The sequence below is a fragment of the Trachypithecus francoisi genome, unplaced genomic scaffold (assembly GCF_009764315.1).
Source record: "Trachypithecus francoisi isolate TF-2019V2 unplaced genomic scaffold, Tfra_2.0 Lachesis_group20, whole genome shotgun sequence".
Taxonomy (NCBI): domain Eukaryota; kingdom Metazoa; phylum Chordata; class Mammalia; order Primates; family Cercopithecidae; genus Trachypithecus; species Trachypithecus francoisi.
In genome coordinates this window covers 44,703,367-44,727,148 of record NW_022681466.1, presented here as the reverse complement: position 1 = coordinate 44,727,148, position 23,782 = coordinate 44,703,367, and the positions used below count along the sequence as shown (strand labels likewise).

At 35.3% G+C, this 23,782-nt stretch overlaps 1 protein-coding gene across 1 annotated transcript in view; it reads left to right on the top strand.

The window, feature by feature from the left end:
- The window catches only part of LOC117068002, an 85,131-nt gene that overhangs the window by 47,494 nt on the left and 13,855 nt on the right, over positions 1–23,782 (top strand). The window contains exons 11-21 of the mRNA XM_033185271.1: positions 213–266; positions 895–999; positions 4,207–4,260; positions 10,149–10,253; positions 11,133–11,186; positions 11,571–11,675; positions 13,756–13,809; positions 15,209–15,313; positions 16,803–16,856; positions 18,570–18,674; positions 19,459–19,524. Of these exons, the coding sequence (XP_033041162.1) occupies positions 213–266; positions 895–999; positions 4,207–4,260; positions 10,149–10,253; positions 11,133–11,186; positions 11,571–11,675; positions 13,756–13,809; positions 15,209–15,313; positions 16,803–16,856; positions 18,570–18,674; positions 19,459–19,524 (861 nt within the window). The remainder of the gene's footprint in view (positions 1–212; positions 267–894; positions 1,000–4,206; positions 4,261–10,148; positions 10,254–11,132; positions 11,187–11,570; positions 11,676–13,755; positions 13,810–15,208; positions 15,314–16,802; positions 16,857–18,569; positions 18,675–19,458; positions 19,525–23,782) is intronic.

The window sequence follows — 23,782 nt, the reverse complement described above, 5'->3', positions numbered from 1 at the left end:
CCCTACATTCCCAATACAGAAATGTGGGCAGGCACATATAATTGTTATGATTTGCATTTTACTCATGTACTACCAAGAGTGAACATTTTGTTACTGTGTACTACCTATTTGCATTTGAAATGTTCCTTAGGTAAAGATTTTAAGTTCTTTCTGAAATTAAGAGATCTGTGCTGTCTTCTAACTCTATTTCCGAAATGTTCCATTTTTTATAGCTGATGGAAAAGTGTATGAGAAAAGGTTGATGAAAGGCATAAAGTCTCTTGAGCGTGAGTAAGCAGCCCAATAAAAAGACTTAGTCTTAAACTCTTATTTGTACTTTTAAAACATAAATCTTCCTTTCCTATATAACTGAGTCATTATTTATGGCTCCTTCAGTAGATCTGCAAGTTAACAAGTGTTTATTTTACTATGATCTGGCAGGAAGTGTAAAACTTTCATGGATTTTTCCTCAGCCCTAAAGGAAAAAAAGAAAAATTTAATATGCAGCAAAAGGTGAAGAGAGTTAAGGCTGTCAGATAAGGATTTCAGTCAAAAGCAGGACATATAGTTTGCAAATACAGGCAACAAAAATAACTCCTGTTCTGTGGAATATTATGGTCATGATTAGCTCTAACTTTTCAACCTTCTTTAAGAATATTTTTGCTTTGTGGGCTTGTTCCCACAATAAGATTTGGGGAATTCAGTTCTAATTTTTATCCTTCTATTAGCTATAACAGACAAGTTTTTGGTGTTTGTCTTAAAATCTCAACAATAATACTAGGAAATAAATAATATTTTTTCATTGTGATAAAACTCATGCTCAATAAAGAAGAAAAATAATACGGTAGCATGAATGCATAGTCCAATTTTAGAATCATTCTGCTTTACCATATTCCTTTCCTATTCCTTACTTAGAAGGCAGTGTTGATGTCAATAAGCTGGACACTCTTTTAGAAAACATGGGAATAAAGATCACGGAAGAGGAATTCATGGATCTAACAGAAAGACTACCAGATGACTGTGAGCACTATAATCACCCCTATACTTTTTAAGGGGTACTTATTCTTTTAAACTTGAAAATGAGAATTTCTCGAACCGGATCATCAAAATATCAAAGACTTTTCAAAAGCTTAGCCAAGAGCTCAGTCTCAAAGTCAGGGAAAAAATCATTTCTCTTAATCTCTTCATGATTTCAATTAATCTAAATTAATCAGTCTAAGAGAAATAATTATCTAAATTAATTCAATTAATCTAAGAGAATCTAATGATTCTCTTAATCACTTCAATTAATCTAAAATCCAGTTTTTCCCCTATGGATACTAAGCATTGCATAAAATGAAGCCAAGATTTTGTTAAGCCAGAAAATGATCAGGAGGTAGCATTCAAAATGGAAGGGAAGGATTTATTAATAGAAGGAAAGGAGAGCACCTCATATTTTCTTCTCTCATAAAGAGAATCTGGTTCCCACATTCACCATTCTATTAAAAAATACTCTTACTTAGCTGACTGCAACATCCTAGCAGACAAATCCAGTGTGCACCACTCACCTTTTTCTAACTTGAGCTCTCTGATGCCTTTAATAATATTAAACTTTTTTCTTTTATTACAACTCTCTACATTCTCAGCTGCTATTAATTCATGCTCTCCATAATTTTCTTCTCTGCCTTTCCTAAGGCTCATTGTTTATGGCCTTCTATTCCTCCCCTCAAATTAGTGGGTTAAGTGAGCATTTTTTAATGAAATAGTATAGAAGAGAAAAGAAAATATCACAGCATATGTCACACAGGCTAGATATTATTTCATGAAACTTTATGATGTGTGTGTGTGTCTGTGTGTCTGTGTGTGTGTGATATGGTGGGTGTTCAGAGTTCTTAGTGAAGCTTACAATAAAAATTTTTGAAAAATACTGGCTTAAATGATAGTGATATAACAGTTCTATTCTCAGTCTGTTGTTCTTTCCACAACCACATTTCTAGATGATTTCACTTACCTGTGTATGTTTAAGATTTCAAATCTTTGATCTCAAACCTAGACTTATCCAATGTGATTCAGTCTAGGATAGTAAAATCCTTTTATCTCTATTGACTGAGACAAGCATTTGGTCAGATCATCTTAAAATCTCGTTAAAATAAAGGATCATAAAATGATATATACATACCTTAAACATTTTACTTGAAAGAAAAAAATAGGCCCAAGGCCATTTTTATTTAATGTAGCCATTCTCTTTGGGGATTTTCTTACATAAACATATTTATTTATTGTCTACACCCCTAATTTCAGTTTCTTTTAAGAATAAAGTATTTTTATTTTAAGTTGACCAGAAGGCAGGGTGCCATGCCTTACGCCTGTAACTCCAGCATTGGGAGGGAGGCCAAGACGAGTTGATCACTTGAGTCCAATAGTTCTAGACCAGCCTGGGAAATGTGACAAAACCCCATCTCTACAAAAAAATACAAAAGTTAGCCAAGCGTGGTGGTGTGCACCTGTAGTCCCAGCTACTCAAGGAGGCTCAGGAGGGAGAATCGCTTGAGCATGGTAAGTCCAGGCTGCAGTGAGCCATGATTGTGCACTGCACTACTCCAGCTTAGGTGACAGAACAAGACCCTGTTGAAAAAAATTTAAATTAAAATTTAAAAAAAAATTGACCAGAAATTTCAGTCCGAATCTATCTAGGTTTTAATTATTTCTCCAATCTTTTTACAGTTATCTTATTCACACCAAATTCAGCAGAACTTTTTTAGCAATTTGCCTTCACTGAAATATTCCGAATTATTCAAATGTGTTTTCTCTGAGAAAAACTCCCTTTTCCATTGATAGTTCATCAGTTTATATAATGATTGAATTATCATCAATTTAATAAAAAGTAGAACTATTTATAAATAAGTCAACAACTTAACCCATGACATAGATGCACTGGATTACTCAAACTCAACAACTTAACCCGTAACATAGATGCACTGGATTACTAAAATGGAAGCCTACTAGCTGTGAAAATTTGGCATGCCATCAGCATCAGTCTGAATGTGAGAATTCATAGTAGAAAGGGAAAATCAAGTTTAGACCATCAGGTTGGTTAAATTAAGGTAAATTAAGAAATCTTCTCCTATAATAACAAATCCCTATTCAGACATAGCTTTTTCACTGATAATCCAAACTCGGCAAATAAAGGATAAAACAAAAATCATGAATTACCTCTCTAATTCATAATTTTTAAAAATTCTGTCACCATTTTTTATCCACAGTTACCATGCAATAATCTACAAATTATCTTTGGCATCTCATGCTCTCTCATTTTTTTCCTCTTAAAAATCTCTTGGCTATCTTGACTACTCTAACCTTAATTCAGATCTTCATGATCTCTGGCTTAAACTCCTAGAAAAGCCTCCTGACTGGTCTAATAATCATATCATTGCCTTCAATTTGCTCTATATAAACTAGCCAGGATGATTTTGCTAGGGTGAAAATCTGACATTATTATTCTTCAAATTAAAACTCTTCAGTGATCCTTCATAGCTTATATACATTGAGTCTTACAATATGCCAGGCACAGTGCTAAGCATTTTATCAATTGGCTCATTTAATCAATTTATTTATTCATGATATCCCTAAGACTGTTTCAGTCCTAGGGATACAACCATGAACAAAACAAATTTATGTAAACTTCATAGAGCTAGGATTATCTTTTTTCACTGCTCTATTCCAAGATCCAGACAGTCTAAACTCAGAAACCAACTGTTAACTGTTACTCTGACTCCATTCAACCTCTTTTGACTCATCTTTTCACTCCTTACGTGGCATTTTTCCCTTGAGCAAGATTTAAAGGCATTAGTTCACCACACATTGTGCTGTTCATTGCTCCTTTTCCTGGGATTCTTTCATTGTCGTCCAATAATAGAAAATAACATAATGTCGTAAACAATGGCCTTCAATATATACCGGTATGTGTTATCATCCATTCCAAGAGAAACAAGGAATTAAAAACAGAATGCATTCAAAAAACTAGAGAAAACATTTTACCTAAGGTAGACTTTATGGTCCAAGAAATCTTAGTTCTTATTGCTGATAATAGAGCTATTTATTAAAGCCCAAGAATTATAAATGTTAAAATGACAGCATATCGTGAATAGCCTTCATCTAAGTTTTACTTCATAATTTAAATAGTTAGTGCTTTATGCTTTTCTTCCAAGATTGGCTTTATCAGTGTCTAAATGTTGCCTTGTCTTACAGCTGAAAAGAAAGTCAAACTAAATAAGTTGATTAAAGAATTGAGTGCTGTTTTAGGTAAGTGAGAAATTAACTTTTTACATGATCTTTCCTACCATCCCTTCATTCTCTTATTAATTTCGCCATTTTAACCTTTCATTAATTAAGTGTTTTTATTTATCTGCTTTGGATCACCTACACTTTTACAACCAATAGAGGTACTAGGTCTTGGCACAAGATATAGGATACTTCAGAATTGAGGTAATAGCTGAGACATTTCTGTGAACAAAATTATTTGGATGGATCATCAATATCATAATTTTCAGGGAAATTATATTAACTTCATATTATGTGTAGTAATTTTCTCCTACGTTATGATGACATGACTTTTATTATAAATAAGAGAAATAAGTTATATTTCTGAGTCTGGTAATTTACTCTGCGTAATACAGCAAGTGTGCTCATGTCTTTGTTGCTCATCTAGCAATAGAAGATGCTGCTACCATCCAGGCACGGTGACTCATGCGTGTAATCCCAGTACTTTGGTAGGCCAAGGTGGGAGGATGGCTTGAGCTTAGGAGTTTGAGACCAACCTGGGCAACATGGCAAAACTCTGTCTCTATAAAATATAAAAATTAGCTGGGCATAGTGGCATGTGCCTGTGGTCCCAGTTACCAGGGGCGCTGAGATGGGAGGATCACTGGAGCCTGGAAGGTGGAGATTGCAGTGAGCTGAGATAGCGCCACTGCACTCCAGCCTGGGTGACAGAGCAAGACCCTATCAAAGAGAGAGAGAGAGAGAGAGAAAAGAAAGAAGAAGAGGAAGCAGCTGCATCAATAGTGTTTGATATTGCTATGTAGCCATGATAGCAGACTTTTCTTAATAGTATGAGAATGTTTTTAGTCCTATTTCTACCTTTTGGTCCTCCCTCAATGAGAGCCACAGGGGAAACCATCAGGAATTGTCCAGACCTCCACTATTGCTGATTCTGCTTGAGATGAGCTGGCATCTCAATGTCAAATCAGGATGATTTCATCCTGTTTTTGTCTTTGAATCATTTGTTAAATTATCTGTTGATACAGTGGCTGCATAGAAGCACTTGAGACTCTGAAAAGCAGAACTCAAACAGTGTGAGGCAAACAAAACTGAAAATATTATAAGAAGGGACTGGAAGGTATTCTAGAATCATGGCCAAACATTTGTCAGGCATGAATGAAAACTAGTCTAACCGATCCTTTAAGTCTACCTTTAAAACTCAAGTTTTCTTTTAGCTTAGATATAAATGTCTAAGTGTGAATCCTGGGCAACATGGCAAAACACCGTCTCTACAAAATATACAAAAATTAACTGGGCATGGTGGCACATGCCTATGGTTCCAACTACTGGGGTGGGGGTTGGGGGGCACTGAAGTGGGAGGATCTCTTGAGCCAGGAAGGCGGAGGTTGCTTGAGCTGAGATAGCACCACCACACTCCAGCCTGGGTGACAGAGCAAGACCCTATCTCACAAAAAAAAAAAAAAAAAAAAAAAGAGAGAGAAAAAGAAGAAAGAAGAAGAAGAGAAGAGGAAGTGTGATTGCAAGTACAATAGAAAGAATTAGCAATGTGGCAATTCTCCCTGTTTACCAAAACAAAATTCACAAAAGAGTCACAAAAGTGTATGTATGCTTATATATGGCAACTGAGTTCACCAGCCAAGCAAATGTTACAAAGAGCTGTATATCAGTAACCTGAAAATCATCAACCCTGGAATACAAAATTTTAAAACTGATTTTCTTTCACAAATAAAAAGATAGTGAGTGCTTTCTCAAATTTTATTTAAGTTTGACTAGTTGCCTTTGCAAAAATTTATGGCTAGTCCCACAAACCTACAACCATTAGTCCTTAAGACTAGTTTGGATTGGGCCTGTGGTTTTCATCTTTTGTGAAATATTCACTCATACACTCAACAGAATAAGACAACAAGAACAAAACAAAAATAATTGAGGCATGACTCAATTATTATATTAGGGAAATTATATTAACTTCATATTATGTGTAGTAATTTTCTCCTACATTATGATGACATGACTTTTATTATAAATAAGAGAAATAAGTTATATTTCTGAGTGTGGTATTTACTCTGCATAATACAGCAAGCATGCTGATGTCTTTGTTGCTCATCTAGCAATAGAAGATGCTGCCACCATCCAGGCACGGTGACTCATGCCTGTAATCCTAGTACTTTGGGAGGCCAAGGTGGGAGGATGGAAATTATATTAGGGGAATTCCCTAATATAATTGAGGCATGACTTTATTCAAATAGAGAAGCAAAAGTTAAAGCAAAGCAAGTAGTGGAAGAATAGGCAGGTTAACAACAAAAATATTTACCAAATATACTACAAATCAAAAAGTCTAATTATATTACACAAAGAACTAGCACTAAGGGCAAAGACAAATCCTGGGATAACAAAATTAATTTGCCCACAAGAACTCAATACAACACAGTAAGAGCTCAAATTGTTGACTTACACGACAGCAAATGTGAAGGACAAAGAAATTATACATAAGAGTCCTGGTGAGTACCCCAGTTGGTCCAACAAGCCCCATGGAATGCTGCCAGATGGAGATCTTCAAAATAAGTAGACCCTTCAGGATTTTTAAAGGCCAAAACAACTAACAATTATTTGAAATAAAAAGCAAAGCTGGTCAGACACAGTCACAACTGTGCAGAACAGAATGCTTACATAAGATTTGGCAGAAGTATAGAGTCGAGTGATGGGCAAACTCAGAGGCATGGGTAGGTTGACATCATCTGTAGAAACATGATTTCTCTCGTAAAATTGTTATTGATTGGTTGGTATTCACAAAAGTGTTAATTGAAGTATGACTGTTCCCATGTGGCTGACTTTCAGAAGCAAGAAGCTGTGACTGGTTGGTTGGCCTACAGAAATGTGTTACTTTTGGTAATTTGTCATTGAGTGGTTAAACAGATTTAAAACCAGTCTGGTGGTTCCTTGTTGCCATTATGTGGAACAATCAGTCTTTTATTTTTGGAATACAAAAATACGAGTACTTTTTAATTTTCAATAGCTATACAGATTCTCATAGTAGACAATGGAGGAGAAATGAACCCACTGTTTCTCCTGATATGTACACAGCTGGATCCAAGTACACAGGATAGAAGTCATCACAATATCCACAACTAAAGTTATATCAAGTTCCTCTGCCATGCCTCCTCCATAGGCTAGGGCACCATTGCCCTCCACTCTATTTAGGCTGTCCTATCATCTGGTTCTATGGATATGATGGAGGAAGGTCCCCAATCCAATTCATTAACAAGACAGAAAAAGAAGACCCAGTAGTAACAATTCAGGTCCCTTGCCCATTTTTTGATCAGGTTGTTTTTTCTTACTATTAAGTTCTTTGAGTACCTTATATATTTTGGATATTAACCTTTTATCAGATGTGTGGTTTGCAAATATTTTCTCCCAATCTGTTGGTTGTCTCTTCACTCTATTAATTGTGTCCTTTGCTGTTTAGAAGCTTTATAGTTTGATGCAATCCTACTCATCTGTTTTTAGTTTGGTTACCTATGATTTTGTGATCCTATGCAAGAATATCGTTGTCTAGACCAAAGTCATGGAGAGTTTCCCCTATGTCTTCTTCTAGTAGTTTTACAATTTCTAGTAGTTTTACACCACTGATTTTTCTATGTTGATATTGTATCCTGCAACCATACTGAATTGGTTTATTGGTTCTAATAGTGTTTTGTTGGAGTCTTTAGGGTTTTCTTTATGTAAGATCATGTCATCTGCAAGCAGACAACTTTTTCTTTCCAATTTGAATGCCTTCTATTTCTTTCTCTGAAACTGTAACTTTAATGAGTGAGATAAGGGTCTAATGTCATTCTTCTGCATGTGGATATCCAGTCTTCCTAACACCATTTATTGAAGAGACTGTCCTTTCCCCATTGTGTGTTCTTGGTACCTTTGTCTAAAAATCAAAATTGACCATAAATGTGTGGATGTATTTCTGGACCTCTCTTCTGTTCCATTGTTTGAAATGTGTCTGTTTTATGCCAGTACTATGCTGTTTTGATTCCTATAGATTTGTAGTAGGTTTCCAAATTCAGTAATATGATGCCTTCAGCTTTGTTCTTTTTGCTCAAGATTGCTTTGGCTCTTTGGGATCTTTTGTGTTTCCATATTAATTTTAGAATTGTTTTTTCTATTTTTATGAAAAATGTCATTGGAATTTCAGTAGAGATTGCATTGAATTTATAGATCACTTTTTTGATGGTCAAAATTAGTTTATTTTAGATATTGCATGTATTCTCATTTTAAAACTTCTTTTTTTTAAGTTCAGGGTTACAAGTGCAAGTTTATTACATAGGTAAACTTGTGTCATGGGAGTTTGTTGTGCAGATCATTTCATCACCCAGGTATTAAGCCTAGTACTCATTAGTTATTTTTCCTGTGAATGTATAGATCACTTTGGGTAGTATGAACATTTTAGCAATATTAATTCTTCTAATCTGTGGACACAAGATATCTTTCCATTTATTTGTTTCATCAATGTTTTATAGTTTTCAGGATACAGATATTTCACCTTCTTAATTAAATTTATTCCTAAGCTTTTTTGTAGCAATTGTAAATGTGATTGGTTCCTTGATTCCTTTTTCAGATAGTTCATTGTTACTGTATTAGAAACACCACTGATTTTTCTATGTTGATATTGTATCCTACAGCCATACTGAATTGGTTTATTGGTTCTAAGTGTTTTGTTGGAGTCTTTAGGGTTTTTATTACATAAGATCACGTCATCTTTAAACAGTCAACTTTTTGTTTTCAATGTGAATGCCTTCTATTTCTTTCTCTTAAAAGTGAGATTCCCTGGAAACCATCATTCTTAGCAAACTAACATAGGAACAGAAAGCCAAACACCACATGTTCTCACTCATAAGTGGGAGTTGACCAATGAGAACACGTAGACATAAGGAGGGGAACATTACACACCAGGGCCTGTCGGGGGTAAGGGACAAGGGGAGGGAGAGCGTTAGGACAAATACCTAATGCATGTGGGGCTGAAAACCTAGATGATGGGTTGATAGGTGCAGCAAACCACCATGGCACATAAATACCTATGTAACAAACCTGCACGTTCTGCACATGTGTCCCAGAACTTAAAGTGAAATTTTTTTAAAAAGTGGGCTTCCTGGTCTTGTTCCTGATCCTAGAGGGAAAGTTTCAATTTTTCACCATTGAGTATGTTGTTAACTGTGAGTTTGTCATATATGGGCTTTATTGTGTTGAAGAACATTTATTCTATATACAATTTGTTGAGTTTTTATCATAAAAGGATGCTGAATATTGTTGAATACTTTTCTGCATCTATTGAGATGATCATATGCTTTTTTCCTTCATTCTGTTAATGTGGTATATCACATTTATTGATTTGTATATGTTGAACCATCCTTGCCTCCAGGGATAAATCCCACTTGATCATAGTGAATGGTCCTTTTAATTGATGTTGAATTAGGTTTACTAGTATTTTGTTTATGATTTTTACATGTATGTTTATCAGAGATATTGGCCTATAATTTTCTTTTCCTCTAGTGCCCTGGGCTGGCTTTGCTATAAAGGTAATGCTGGCTGAGGCCCCATTTTGCAATATACTCTCTATCAAGCATTTATTATGTGCATTTTATGGACATTGTACTACTTAATAATTAATATAATTTATGCAATCTATGTACTTTTCAATATGAAATGTACGTGCCTCACATTTTACTGCTCCTAACATAATGATTATTTTAAAAATATCAGGAGAAATAGTTAAACTTCTATACTGTAAGAAAAGAACCAAATTATTATTTATTTTTACCTTTGAAATTATTATAATGGTATATGAGTGAAAATATTGTTAGTTAACATTATTTGTGTTCTTCTCAAATTTGTTTTTGTCACAATTTCTATCTCTTTTCTAGGAAAACAGGTAGATGTCTGTGACCTAGAAGATGCACTAAAAGACATGGAAATAGAGGTCCCATATGAGGACTACTTGCACTTAGTAAAAACTTTGCCACTTGATGGTAAGAATTTAAAATCTATGTATCCTTCAAAGGGCTTCAGAGTGCTTTTCAGATTGTGAGCTTTTCTTCTAAAATGATACAAGATTGTTACCAGGGTTTTTTTTTAAGTCAAAGTATGGTAAGAAAGCAGATAAATCTGAGATTGTTCTCCTATTTTTCATTAACACAAATTTATTTGTATTCAGTTTAAAATTCCATACATGTATCTTCCCACTATTTATGTTATGATAAGTATATCATGTTAGATATATTATGTTATGATAAATATTGTTAGATATGTTATGATAAATATGTTAGACATATGATGCCATAATTCTTTGAAAAATTACCCAGCATCCTATTAAACTCACACTATGTTGACACAAACAAAAGATATAGTCAGAGGTTGAGATTCTACTTCTAGTTTTAAAAGCTTTTAGAATTACTAGACTTTTGCCAAAAAAAAAAAAATCTGGTTAATTTGATTTTTATTAAGATAAACAGTAGCTATTGTACTCCTTCATGCCAATAAGACATGTGTATTGTTGTCATTGATTGCATTAATGAACCTGATAGTATGGGGGAGAATGTAAAATGGAAAAGTAAGAGGGGTATAAGGAAAGAAGTTAGAGATAAAGGTAAATCAAATGGGATATAAATTTCAAAATGTTTAAGCCAATAATTATTGCTTTTGTGTAAGTGTGAACAGATCTACCTAATTAAAGTGTCTCCAAATAATCTTCATAACTACTTGAGAGAAAAGTAGGTAAATTTCAGAGAAAAATATTTAAAACTCCATCTTTCTGAAATTAGGGGATTAGGGGAAGAATTGTCACATTTTTATTGTTTAGTAAGTCTCCCTTTATTGTTCTCTGACCTGAATTGTGTCTTTTCTTACAGCTGAAGGAAAGGTGTATCAAAAAAGGTTAATGGATGGTATAAAGACTGTTAAAAGTAAGTGCAAAGTATGGTGAGAAAGCAGATAAATCTGAGATATTCTCCTGTTTTAATTTATACAAATTTATTTGTATGAAATTTAAAATCCCATATATACATCCTACCGATATTTATGCATATGTTAGATATATTATGCCGTAGTTCTTTGGAAAATTACCCAGCATCCTATAAAACTTGCACTATGTTGATATAAAAAAAAGATATCGTCAGAGGATGAGATTCTACATCTAGTTTTAGTGGTGACCCTATTTGTACCCTTAACTAGATCCAATTAAACTTTATGTCTTGATGATTAAAGTGATAACCATAACACATATGAATTAAGAAGGATTTTTTTCATATCTTAGTATTCCTTTTTAATGATTTTTTGTCTCTCCTAAGGAGGAAAGGTTGATGTAAATAACCTGGATAAATTTCTGGAAAATATGGGGATTGAGCTCTCAGAAAAAGAACTTGAAGATTTTTCAAAAGACCTACCAGTTGATGGTGAGCATTATAGATAAAAATGTATTATGTTTAAGACAGCTTGGGTTTGAAAGCATACATAGACCAATGAGAGTGGTTAATTGATATCAATAGGGCATTTTTAAAAGCTTAGAGCAGAATTCAGGTCAGATGAAAACATATTTCCTCTCTTTAATTCAAGTTCAGCAAATGTATTCCATTATGGATAATAAAATTGGTGAGGGTACTAACAGACCTCTCTCAGGTCAAAGAATGAAGAAAAGAAGAAAAATAGAATGTGAAAGATTTAAAAGAAACATTACACAATATGTGAGAGAAAAGGAAAACTCTCTATGATGAGGCATGGTTAAAACTGATTAATGGTGATTTCCAGTACGTATGATTCAGCTGTTATGAAATAGAAAGATCAACATGTAATAGACCTAGAATAGAAATGACATTAGAAATGTTAAGAAGCAAACTATCACAAGAACAGAAAACCAAACACCACATGTTCTCACTCATAGGTGGGAACTGAACAATGAGATCACTTGGACTCGGGAAGGGGAACATCACACATCGGGGCCTATCATGGGGAGGGGGGAGGGGGGAGGGATTGCACTGGGAGTTATAGCTGATGTAAATGACGAGTTGATGGGTGCTGACGAGTTGATGGGTGCAGCACACCAACATGGCACAAGTATACATATGTAACAAACCTGCACGTTATGCACATGTACCCTAGAACTTAAAGTATAATAATAATAATAATAATAATAAAAAGATACAACTTAAAAAAAAAAAAGAAATGTTAAGAGATGTAACTATGAATAGTCAGTCTAATATTACTATTATAATAGGATACTACATGTGATATGAGGTTAGATTTTAAATATGTTAGTAAAATGAAAATTTTTCAGAGGAAAAAAGTGCCAGTATTGATTCAAGAAGATATGAAAATATGGATAGACCAATAATTTTTGATAAAATAATTTTACCTGTAAACTCACCGACCACTACCCATCCCTCAAACAAAAGGTGATAGCCTCAAATGGTTTTCAAAGTAAGTTCTTTCAGATTTTCAAAAAATTTTCATTTTAATGTTATGTAAACTGGTCCAGAGGACTCCAGCTTGAGTTGATGAAAAAAGCAAAATCTGGCCAGTTTTCTTCTCCTCTAATACCTAGCAAAATGAACAACAGAATTTTTAAAAAAAACAAAAATAAGCAAAGGAAATTCAACATGAATCCAATAATAAAAGGGAACCAATTTAATGCCATAAATGTTAAATGGGGACAGACAAGGAAATAAAGACTCTACACTGGAAACAATAGTACAGCAGAGCTGGGCTCCTCAAAACCTTTCTCATTCTTCAGAAATTAAACTGGTAAGCTGCAAAATGCAGAGAATTCACACTAAAGTGCCCAGACCTAGGGTAAAGCAAATTGGATAAATAACTTTTTTCCCTCTCAACTTACTAGGAAGAAGTAGAAACAACTGTTAGGGATGAATTAGTAAAGAAGGGGAAATGAACAATATAAATCATTCATCTCTTCATCCGTTCCTTTTATTCTAGATCAAAGGGAATACTGAATGTTGAGCAGGATAAAATTTTTTTCCACCTACTCCTAAAGATTCCTCTAAAGTTTCACAATATCAGGGGCAAAGAGAAATTTATAAATCGTTAACAGGAGAAAAAACAAACTACACAAAATGATAAAAGAATCTTATATTACCAACATTTGATTCAAAAAGAAATAGAAAAATATTTATCTCAAAGTGCTAGAGAAAAATAACTTTGAACACCAAATATTCAAGGATTAGAGTGAAACAGACATTTTCAGGCAAACAAGAACACAGAAGTTTACTAGCCATGGACTTTCTCTAAACAAATTACTAAAAGATGTATTCTAATAAAAACAAAATGAATACAGGGGAAGTAGTGAAAGAAAGAACTTATTCTTAAATCTAAGTGAGTATTGCATATTCAAAAATGTAATTTCATAGTCTAGAAGTAAAACTCAAGATGATACCAACATTCTAGTTGGGGGCAGGTGTCATGGGTGGCAAAAACCGAAAGAACCACCTTATTGTTGCTCTGTGACTGCTCCATGTCTTACAGCTGATGAGAAGATTGATCTGAAAAACATGATGCTGAGAATAAAAGATTTTACAGGTAAGTTTTTTTTTCAGGAGGTTTAGTCTCTCTTCCATTGAGGTCTTAGTATTTTGTGACACTCAGCTGTAGCAGGATACTTTAGCATGGGGTCATCCCCCATGTTTGGCATGTACATATCAGCCAAGTAAACCCAGTTACAATACATCCTGCACCTCCAATGGGAGAGAGCAAAATGCACTCCAAGGCACTAAAGAAGGGCAGGTTCTCAGTGGATTGCATTATTATTATTATTATCATGTTTTATGATAATAGACCGTATTTTAGCACACTTTTAGATTTACAGAATTGAGCATATTGTATAGAGAGTTCCATATACCCATCCTTCCACTCCCCTTTATCCCAAGCACACAATCTCCCTGCTATTAACATCTTGCATTAGTATGGCACATATGTTACAATTAATAAACCAACATTCATACATTACTATTAACTATAATCTATAGTTTACATTAAGTTTCACTCTTTGTGTTGCATAGTTCTATGGGGTTTGACAAATGCATATAGATATGTACCTACCATTACAGTTTCATACAGAATAGTTTCACTGCCCTTAACATCCCCTGTGTTTCGCTTATTTGTCTTTTCCTCCCTTCCTTCCCCCAACCCCCCTTCCTCTACTTTGTTAAATGGATTATGAAAGGCAGGATAGCATTCTACAACCCTAGAATATTAGCCAGAGTGGCTTTGCCTCTTGACTTCTGTTCCATCAGGAAAGTCAGGGGCTGCTGCAGGTGAGTTTCCATAACACTGAAACCCTAATGTTTCACAGTAAATTATATTTTAGATGCTGTTTCCCCAATAGTCTATTGTTATATTAACTTTGTCATTTTACCCAGTTATTGTAAAATATTTCTGCCTGATAAAATCAATTTGATCTTGGATAAACTTTTAAAAATAAACCACATAACATAGTCTTGATAAAAAGTCCAATGTTTTGAGGAGATATTTTTTCACCTATGTATGTTTTTTGCTGAATGTATATAGCTAAATTTCAGGCAAGCACAATAATAAATAGGATAAAGTTTGCAAAGCTCAAGATATATGTAGTCTCATGAATGATCAGCTGTATCACTCAGTATAATATCTCTTGCCAGAATTCTGTTGGCAATTGGTAATCCAATTTGTTAACTAGATTTAATTTTGTATATTATTCTCAACATTAAGAGAGCCTTCATTATATTGATATTATAGGAACAGGTTTGCCTTGACTTCTGTTGTCACACTGTACTTGCACGTTCCATTTTGCCTTTGCTCTTTAACTCCAAATTGAGAGTGGTGCTATATAAAATATAAGTATTTTAAAAATCACTCAAATAGGTTAGTATGAACTTAAAATTATTTTTTAAAGTTACTAATTTGTAAACTTTTCACCTATTAACACTCCATCTTTTCAAAGGAGAAAAGGTTGATGCCAGAGATCTGAAAAATGTTCTCGGAGACATGGGGATAGAAGTCAATGATAAGGACTGCGTGGAACTGCTAAAATTACTACCAGTTGATGGTGAGCTGTATGTTACTGTGAACTCCAGGCAGTTTAGTTTTATGGTTCTACTCTTGAAATGCGTATGTGAAAGCAATGCATGTTCATATGTTACCTGCATACATCCTCCAGCTGTTTCCATATGAACAGTCTTTCTATTACTATGTGCTCACTCAGGTACAGAATTCAACCCGCAAAAGAATCCTTTTCCACAAAACCATTGTTGAGGTGGAAAGATGTTACTGATGATTTTGCAAGGAGGAAAAGGATTTATATCTGCTGTCTCTCAGTAAACATTGCCAAAGTCCTCATGAGAATTCCTGTTCTTTCCCAGAATCACTTTTCTAAGTATTGCCAATGGAGATTCCCTTTTCCCGACCCTTATCTCTCACAGAGCTAAACCCTAAAAATTCTTTCCTCTGTTCTCAATTTCTGAGAGGATACCAAATTTATCTCTCCTCTCTATTAGGAGTGTTGTTTCTTTCTTCTCTTAAACACAAAGGCCCGACATCTTCCCAACATAAGCTTTTGCTTATTTATCCCTGCAAACAATTCTTATACCAACTGCTAGAAAATTAAATTTTTCCATATGTTTTGCCAGTTTGGAAGTTATAAAAACCTTCAAGCATGAGCTTTGCCACCAAGGACTAAGCAAATCCCTACTGCTACCCATTAGGCCATTGACATGTCAAACTTTAGGTGTAGGAAGAAGTAAACGGAATGAAAATATGATAGAAATAAGGAATGAGAGGAGTTTTAGCCCTGTAATACATAAACCAACAGTTACTTTCAGTGTCAAAGAGTAAGTAGATTTATTAATAATAACATCTAGACTTATTAAGTCCTAATGATGAGGTGTTGTACTATCCTCACTACACACAATGTTGACACATTTTCTCCATCTTATGGTGGTGGAAACAGGCATAGAAAGAATAAGTAACTTTGAGATCACTTGGACTTGGGAAGGGGAACATCACACACTGGGGCCTATCATGGGGAAGGGGGAGGGGGGAGGGATTGCATTGGGAGTTATACCTGATGTAAATGACGAATTGATGGGTGCTGACGAGTTGATGGGTGCAGCACACCAACATGGCACAAGTATACAGATGTAACAAACCTGCACATTATGCACATGTACCCTAGAACTTAAAGTATAATAAAAAAAAAAAAAAAAAAGAAATAAAAGTTTGTTGGGGAGAAAAAAAAAAAGCAAATACTGTAAAAAAAAAAAAAAAAAAAAAGAAAAGAAAAAGAAAAAAAGAAAGAGTAAGTAACTTGCTTGAGGCCACAAAGCCAGTCTGCAGAGCAAGAATTTAATTGCAGGCTCTTTACCTCTACACCAGATTACCACTCCATATGATAATGAAAGCTTTGTTTGTTGCTTAACTTCATCATGATTTGAAGGTGAAAGTGGGTCAACTTTAAGGTCAGTTTCACAAAGAAAAGTCTGCCCCTTATAGTCTCTTAGTGAGCCATTCTCTGTCCTGAACTGTGCCTTTTTTTACAGGTGATAAGAAAGTTTTTCGGAATAGATTGCTAACGGGTTTGAAGTCTTTCAAAGGTGGGTAATAAATGTGATGAGAAAGCATGTAAGATTGAGATTCTCGATCTTTGTCTTTATTCCTAGTTATGAGGGCGTGATTCTTCTGCCACCTCTTCTATTTATCGATTATACATTGATCTTGTAGTCTTTTATGTGTGTATGCTGTGTAAGCTTGATCCCTGGATCATACTCAAAGAAAACAGTCCTAAGTGTCTCCACTTTCATCTTTCTGTTTAATTTTAGATAGGTCTAATTAAAGTTATGGCCTTCACAGTACTGAAAATAACCATCATAATGTTCAGTTGTGAATTGCTAGTGTTCTTTTATTTTATTCAATGTAAAAAGTGTCACATGTCCAGTAAATAATCTTATTTATTTATGTATTTTGATACAAAGCTTCACTCTTGTTGCCCAAGCTGTAGTGCAATGGCACGGTCTCAGCTCAGCACAGCCTCCACCTCCCAGGTTCAAGCGATTCTCCTGCCTCAGCCTCTGCATAGCTAAGATTACAGGCACCCACCACCATGCCTGGCTAATATTTGTAATTTCAGTAGAGACAGGATTTCACAATGTTGGCCACGCTGGTCTCAAACTCCCAGCCTCAAGTGATTTACCCTCCTCTGCCTCCCAAAGTGCTGGGATTACAGATGTGAGCCACTGTGCCTGGCCATATCTAATTTTTTAAAATAACACTCATAGTCCTACTATCTAATCATAACCACTCTTAATATTTTGAAGCCTATGTAGTTAAAAAATCCCACATAGTCAAAATTACTCTGAAATCCTATTGGAAGATCACACAAAAGCTATCAATATACTAGTCTTGATAAGTTCCAACATAGTCACTTTTTCATCCAACGCATGGAATAGATTTCTATAGTTGAGCAATTAGATGAAGCAGTTGGTCAAGAGCCATGATATACAAACATTTGTATAATACTGGAATCACACTGAGTTAAGATGCTCACAGTATGACAGGCACAGGAGAAATTAGTCCATCTGATGGAGTAATAAATTGATATTGTCTATCTGAGGTTTACTCTACTAATGTGCTTCCTGTCTGTGGAATGGCAGGAAGAATCACAGGCATTATTTACATTGTTTTATGTTTATTTTTACTGGGCATAAGGACTTTAGTAAATATGTTAAATAATCATATAACTCCACCTTATTTTCAAAAAAGTATTTCTTTTCCTGTGGCAAACATCTTTCTTAATGGCTATAGCTAAATAATTTAATGTGGGTTGAAAATACATTGGTTTACTTAATACCCTGTTGTTAGATATTTAAATTCTGGGTGTTTGAATTTGTTTTACTTTTGTAACAAAGACTATAATGAACACTTGTCCCCTCTTTTGGCACAAGCTTTACTGTATTCCCAAAAGTGGAATTATTGGGCTAAGATTTATGAACTTTTTAAATAATGGAGGTGAGGCCTCACTATGTTGCCCAGGCTGTTCTTGAACTCCTGGGATCAAGCAATCCCCCGACCTCAGCCTCCAAAAGTGCTGGGGTTATATGCAGGAGCTACCACACCTGGCCATATTTTGAACATTTTAATGGATCATGATAGTTATTGCCAAACTATTTTCCAATTAGGTCATTGCAATTAACTCTCAGCAGCAGTCAGGCCTATTGAATGTTAATTTAACTAACTCATCAGCATGAAAAGTATTTTTCCCATTGTCTTTATTAGGTTTTTTTAAATCACATTTCTGTCTCTTTCCTAAGGAGGAAAGGTTGATATCGGTAACCTGAAAACGATTCTTGGGAACATGGGGATCAAGCTCAAAAATAAGGAACTTCAAAGTGTGATACAAAATCAACCTGTTGATGGTGAGCATTGTAAATAACTATTTTGCCTTTTAGGGGAGAGCTTAGAATCTTGGGATCATGTATATTAATTTCTAAAACTAGATTGATTTGAGGCACTTAAGATATTCCTAAGAATCATGGAGAAGAACTTGGTGTGAAAATAAGAAGAAATCCTGTCTTTTGTCATTTTTATTCATCTGGATTATCATCCTGCTCAACTATAAGCAATGTTAAGAGGCTATTCACAACTGTTATTAGGCCAGAGAATGGCAGGGAGAAACAGACATAAGAGCAAGGGGGGAAATGAATAAATAAACAACAAAGAGAGCCAGAAACAATTGATAGAAAAATATCTACAATAGGAAGTAGCAGAACATCATTAATATTTCATCAAGTATGTAACAACCACATGTCACCACTATTTTGAGATATATACAGAAGTTGAAAACATTAGAGGAAAGCATATTGAGAATAGATAGAAGCTCAGTGTCTGTGTTAGATGTCAGGTTCACATACACACAAAAATCTTTTATGAATGGTATCTTTTACCATGCTTATTAGAAAGTATCTGAAAACCCAAGAATCAAGGACATAGTACGTTTGCCATAGTCAAACCCTGTGTTTAAGGAACGTGGGCTGACTACCTTGGTCCTTCTTACTAATAAAGAATTAAGCACTCAAACCAGGAAATATAAATTTAAGATGAATACAATTTATTAAAATACATAGTCTTTCATTGGGCTGTAGCTTATAATTTTTCTAAGTTCTGTGTCATTGTCCAAATTTTTTATGCTTTATATTACAGCTAATGGAAATGTTCCTCTGAAAAAGGTGATGGACGATGTGAAAGCAATTATAGGCAAGTTAAAACGTATTGTAAATATTTAAATTCTAGTTCTTTAATTACTTTTCTCATCTTTTCAGTTAATACATATATTTATAAGCGTCATGCTGATATCCCTGAATCTAATAATCAACAAAATAGCTAGAATATTTCCAATATCATTGTATCAACCCATGGTTACTCCCCTCCCCATTTCCCTGCACCTTGGGAGGCTGAGTCAGAAGGATCACTTGAGTCCAGGAATTTGAGGTTGCAGTGAGTTATGACTGTGCTACTGCACTCTGGTTCTGGGCAACAATGTGAAACCCTGTCTCAAAAAAACATCTTATTAGCTTCATTTCTAAGTATCTTAATGTTCTGCTAATAAAAATGCTGTTTTTTAAAATTATGTTTTCTTTTTTTGGTTAAAGTATGGAAATGCAACTGAGTTTTCTATACTGATCTTAAACCTAACTCTTTGCAAAACTCTCATTAATTCCAACAATCTGCCCGTAGGTGCTAATGGATTCTTTTAGATACATAAATTATTATGTATCATATGTAGATATATACATTTTATGTGTTATATGTAGATACATAATTTTTATGTCACATGGATACATAAATTATATAGATTATATAGATAATGTTATATAGATTCTTTATGCAAATGATTACTATAAATGGGGACTGTTTCTGTTTCTTCTTTTTCAACTGTTCTAACATATGTTTTTCCTTGCTTTACTGTAATAGCCAGGACTTCCAATATATACTACCAAATACAGCGTTCATAGGCATTCTTGTCACATTTCTGATTTTAAAGGAAATGTATTAACATTTCATCTTTGAGAAGGTTTGTTGAAGTTGCTGGATAACACCCTTTATTAGGTTAAGAAATTCTGCTGTTCTCTTTTGGCTGGAAGATGAAGGCAAAGTTTTTGCTTGTTCGTGTTTTGTTTTGTTTTCTTTTTCAGTACTGTAACCCCCAGTATTTGGAGCAATGTGTAGTTGATGAATAATATTTGTTGAAATAATCTGTTTATTGAGACAATTGTGTGGTTTTTCCTTTCATTTTTGATGTGGAAAATGGCAGGCATACATTTTTTTTTTTCACTTAAACCAGTCTTATATTACTAAGATATATTGAATTTAGGCATCAGTTTTGGATTAGGCTTACTAATGTTTTGTTTTAGATTTTTTTTTTTAATTTTTTATTTTTATTATTATACTTTAAGTTCTAGGGTACATGTGCATAACGTGCAGGTTTGTTACATATGTATACTTGTGCCATGTTGGTGTGCTGCACCCATCAACTCGTCAGCACCCATCAATTCGTCATTTATATCAGGTATAACTCCCAATGCAATCCCTCCCCCCTCCAACCTCCCCATGATAGGCCCCGGTGTGTGATGTTCCCCTTCCCAAGTCCAGGTGATCTCATTGTTCAGTTCCCACCTATGAGTGAGAACATGCGGTGTTTGGTTTTCTGTTCGTGTGATAGTTTGCTAAGAATGATGGTTTCCAGCTGCATCCATGTCCCTACAAAGGATGCAAACTCATCCTTTTTTATGGCTGCATAGTATTCCATGGTGTATATGTGCAACATTTTCTTAATCCAGTCTGTCACTGATGGACATTTGGGTTGATTCCAAGTCTTTGCTATTGTGAATAGTGCCGCAACAAACATACGTGTGCGTGTGTCTTTATAGCAGCATGATTTATAATCCTTTGGGTATATACACAGTAGTGGGATGGCTGGGTCATATGGTACATCTAGTTCTAGATCCTTGAAGAATTGCCATACTAGGGCCGGGCGCGGTGGCTCAAGCCTGTAATCCCAGCACTTTGGGAGGCCGAGACGGGCGGATCACGAGGTCAGGAGATCGAGACCATCCTGGCTAACACGGTGAAACCCCGTCTCTACTAAAAATACAAAAAATTAGCCGGGTGAGGTGGCGGGCGCCTGTAGTCCCAGCTACTCGGGAGGCTGAGGCAGGAGAATGGCCTAAAACCCGGAGGCGGAGCTTGCAGTGAGCTGAGATCCGGCCACAGCACTCCAGCCTGGGCGACAGAGCGAGACTCCGTCTCAAAAAAAAAAAAAAAAAAAAAAAAAAAAAAAAAAAAAAAGAATTGCCATACTCTTTTCCATAATGGTTGAACTAGTTTACAATCCCACCAACAGTGTAATAGTGTTCCTATTTCTCCACATCCTCTCCAGCACCTGTTGTTTCCTGACTTTTTAATGATTGCCATTCTAACTGGTGTGAGATGGTATCTCATTGTGGTTTTGATTTGCATCTCTCTGATGGCGAGTGATGATGAGCATTTTTTCATGTGTCTGTTGGCTGTATGAATGTCTTCTTTTGAGAAATGTCTGTTCATATCCTTTGCCCACTTTTTGATGGGGTTGTTTGTTTTTTTCTTGTAAATTTGTTTGAGTTCTTTGTAGGTTCTGGATATCAGCCCTTTGTCAGATGAGTAGATTGCAAAGATTTTCTCCCATTCTGTAGATTGCCTGTTCACTCTGATGGTAGTTTCTTTTGCTGTGCAGAAGCTCTTTAGTTTAATGAGATCCCATTTGTCAATTTTGGCTTTTGTTGCCGTTGCTTTTGGTGTTTTAGACATGAAGTCCTTGCCCATGCCTATGTCCTGAATGATACTACCTAGGTTTTCTTCTAGGGTTTTTATGGTATTAGGTCTAACATTTAAGTCTCTAATCCATCTTGAATTAATTTTCGTATAAGGAGTAAGGAAAGGATCCAGTTTCAGCTTTCTACTTATGGCTAGCCAATTTTCCCAGCACCATTTATTAAATAGGGAATCCTTTCCCCATTTCTTGTTTCTCTCAGGTTTGTCAAAGATCAGATGGCTGTAGATGTGTGGTATTATTTCTGAGGACTCTGTTCTGTTCCATTGGTCTATATCTCTGTTTTGGTACCAGTACCATGCTGTTTTGGTTACTGTAGCCTTGTAGTATAGTTTGAAGTCAGGTAGCGTGATGCCTCCAGCTTTGTTCTTTTGACTTAAGATTGTCTTGGCAATGCGGGCTCTTTTTTGGTTCCATATGAACTTTAGAGCAGTTTTTTCCAATTCTGTGAAGAAAGTCATTGGTAGCTTGATGGGGATGGCATTGAATCTATGGCCATTTTCACGATATTGATTCTTCCTATCCATGAGCATGGTATGTTCTTCCATTTGTTTGTGTCCTCTTTTATTTCACTGAGCAGTGGTTTGTAGTTCTCCTTGAAGAGGTCCTTTACATCCCTTGTAAGTTGGATTCCTAGGTATTTTATTCTCTTTGAAGCAATTGTGAATGGAAGTTCATTCCTGATTTGGCTCTCTGTTTGTCTGTTACTGGTGTATAAGAATGCTTGTGATTTTTGCACATTAATTTTGTATCCTGAGACTTTGCTGAAGTTGCTTATCAGTTTAAGGAGATTTTGGGCTGAGACAATGGGGTTTTCTAAATATACAATCATGTCATCTGCAAACAGGGACAATTTGACTTCTTCTTTTCCTAAGTGAATACCCTTGATTTCTTTCTCTTGCCTGATTGCCCTAGCCAGAACTTCCAACACTATGTTGAGTAGGAGTGGTGAGAGAGGGCATCCCTGTCTTGTGCCAGTTTTCAAAGGGAATTTTTCCAGTTTTTGCCCATTCAGTATGATATTGGTTGTGGGTATGTCATACATAGCTCTTATTATTTTGAGGTACGTTCCATCAATACCGAATTTATTGAGCGTTTTTAGCATGAAGGGCTGTTGAATTTTGTCAAAAGCCTTTTCTGCATCTATTGAGATAATCATGTGGTTCTTGTCTTTGGTTCTGTTTATATGCTGGATTACGTTTATTGATTTGCGAATGTTGAACCAGCCTTGCATCCCAGGGATGAAGCCCACTTGATCATGGTGGATAAGCTTTTGGATGTGCTGCTGAATCCGTTTTGCCAGTATTTTATTGAGGATTTTTGCATCGATGTTCATCAGGGATATTGGTCTAAAATTCTCTTTTTTTGTTGTGTCTCTGCCAGGCTTTGGTATCAGGATAATGTTGGCCTCATAAAATGAGTTAGGGAGGATTCCCTCTTTTTCAATTGATTGGAATAGTTTCAGAAGGAATGGTACCAGCTCCTCCTTGTACCTCTGGTAGAATTCAGCTGTGAATCCATCTGGTCCTGGACTTTTTTTGGTTGGTAGGCTATTAATTATTGCCTCCATTTCAGAGCCTGCTGTTGGTCCATTTAGGGATTCAACTTCTTCCTGGTTTAGTCTTGGAAGAGTGTAAGTGTCCAGGAAATTATCCATTT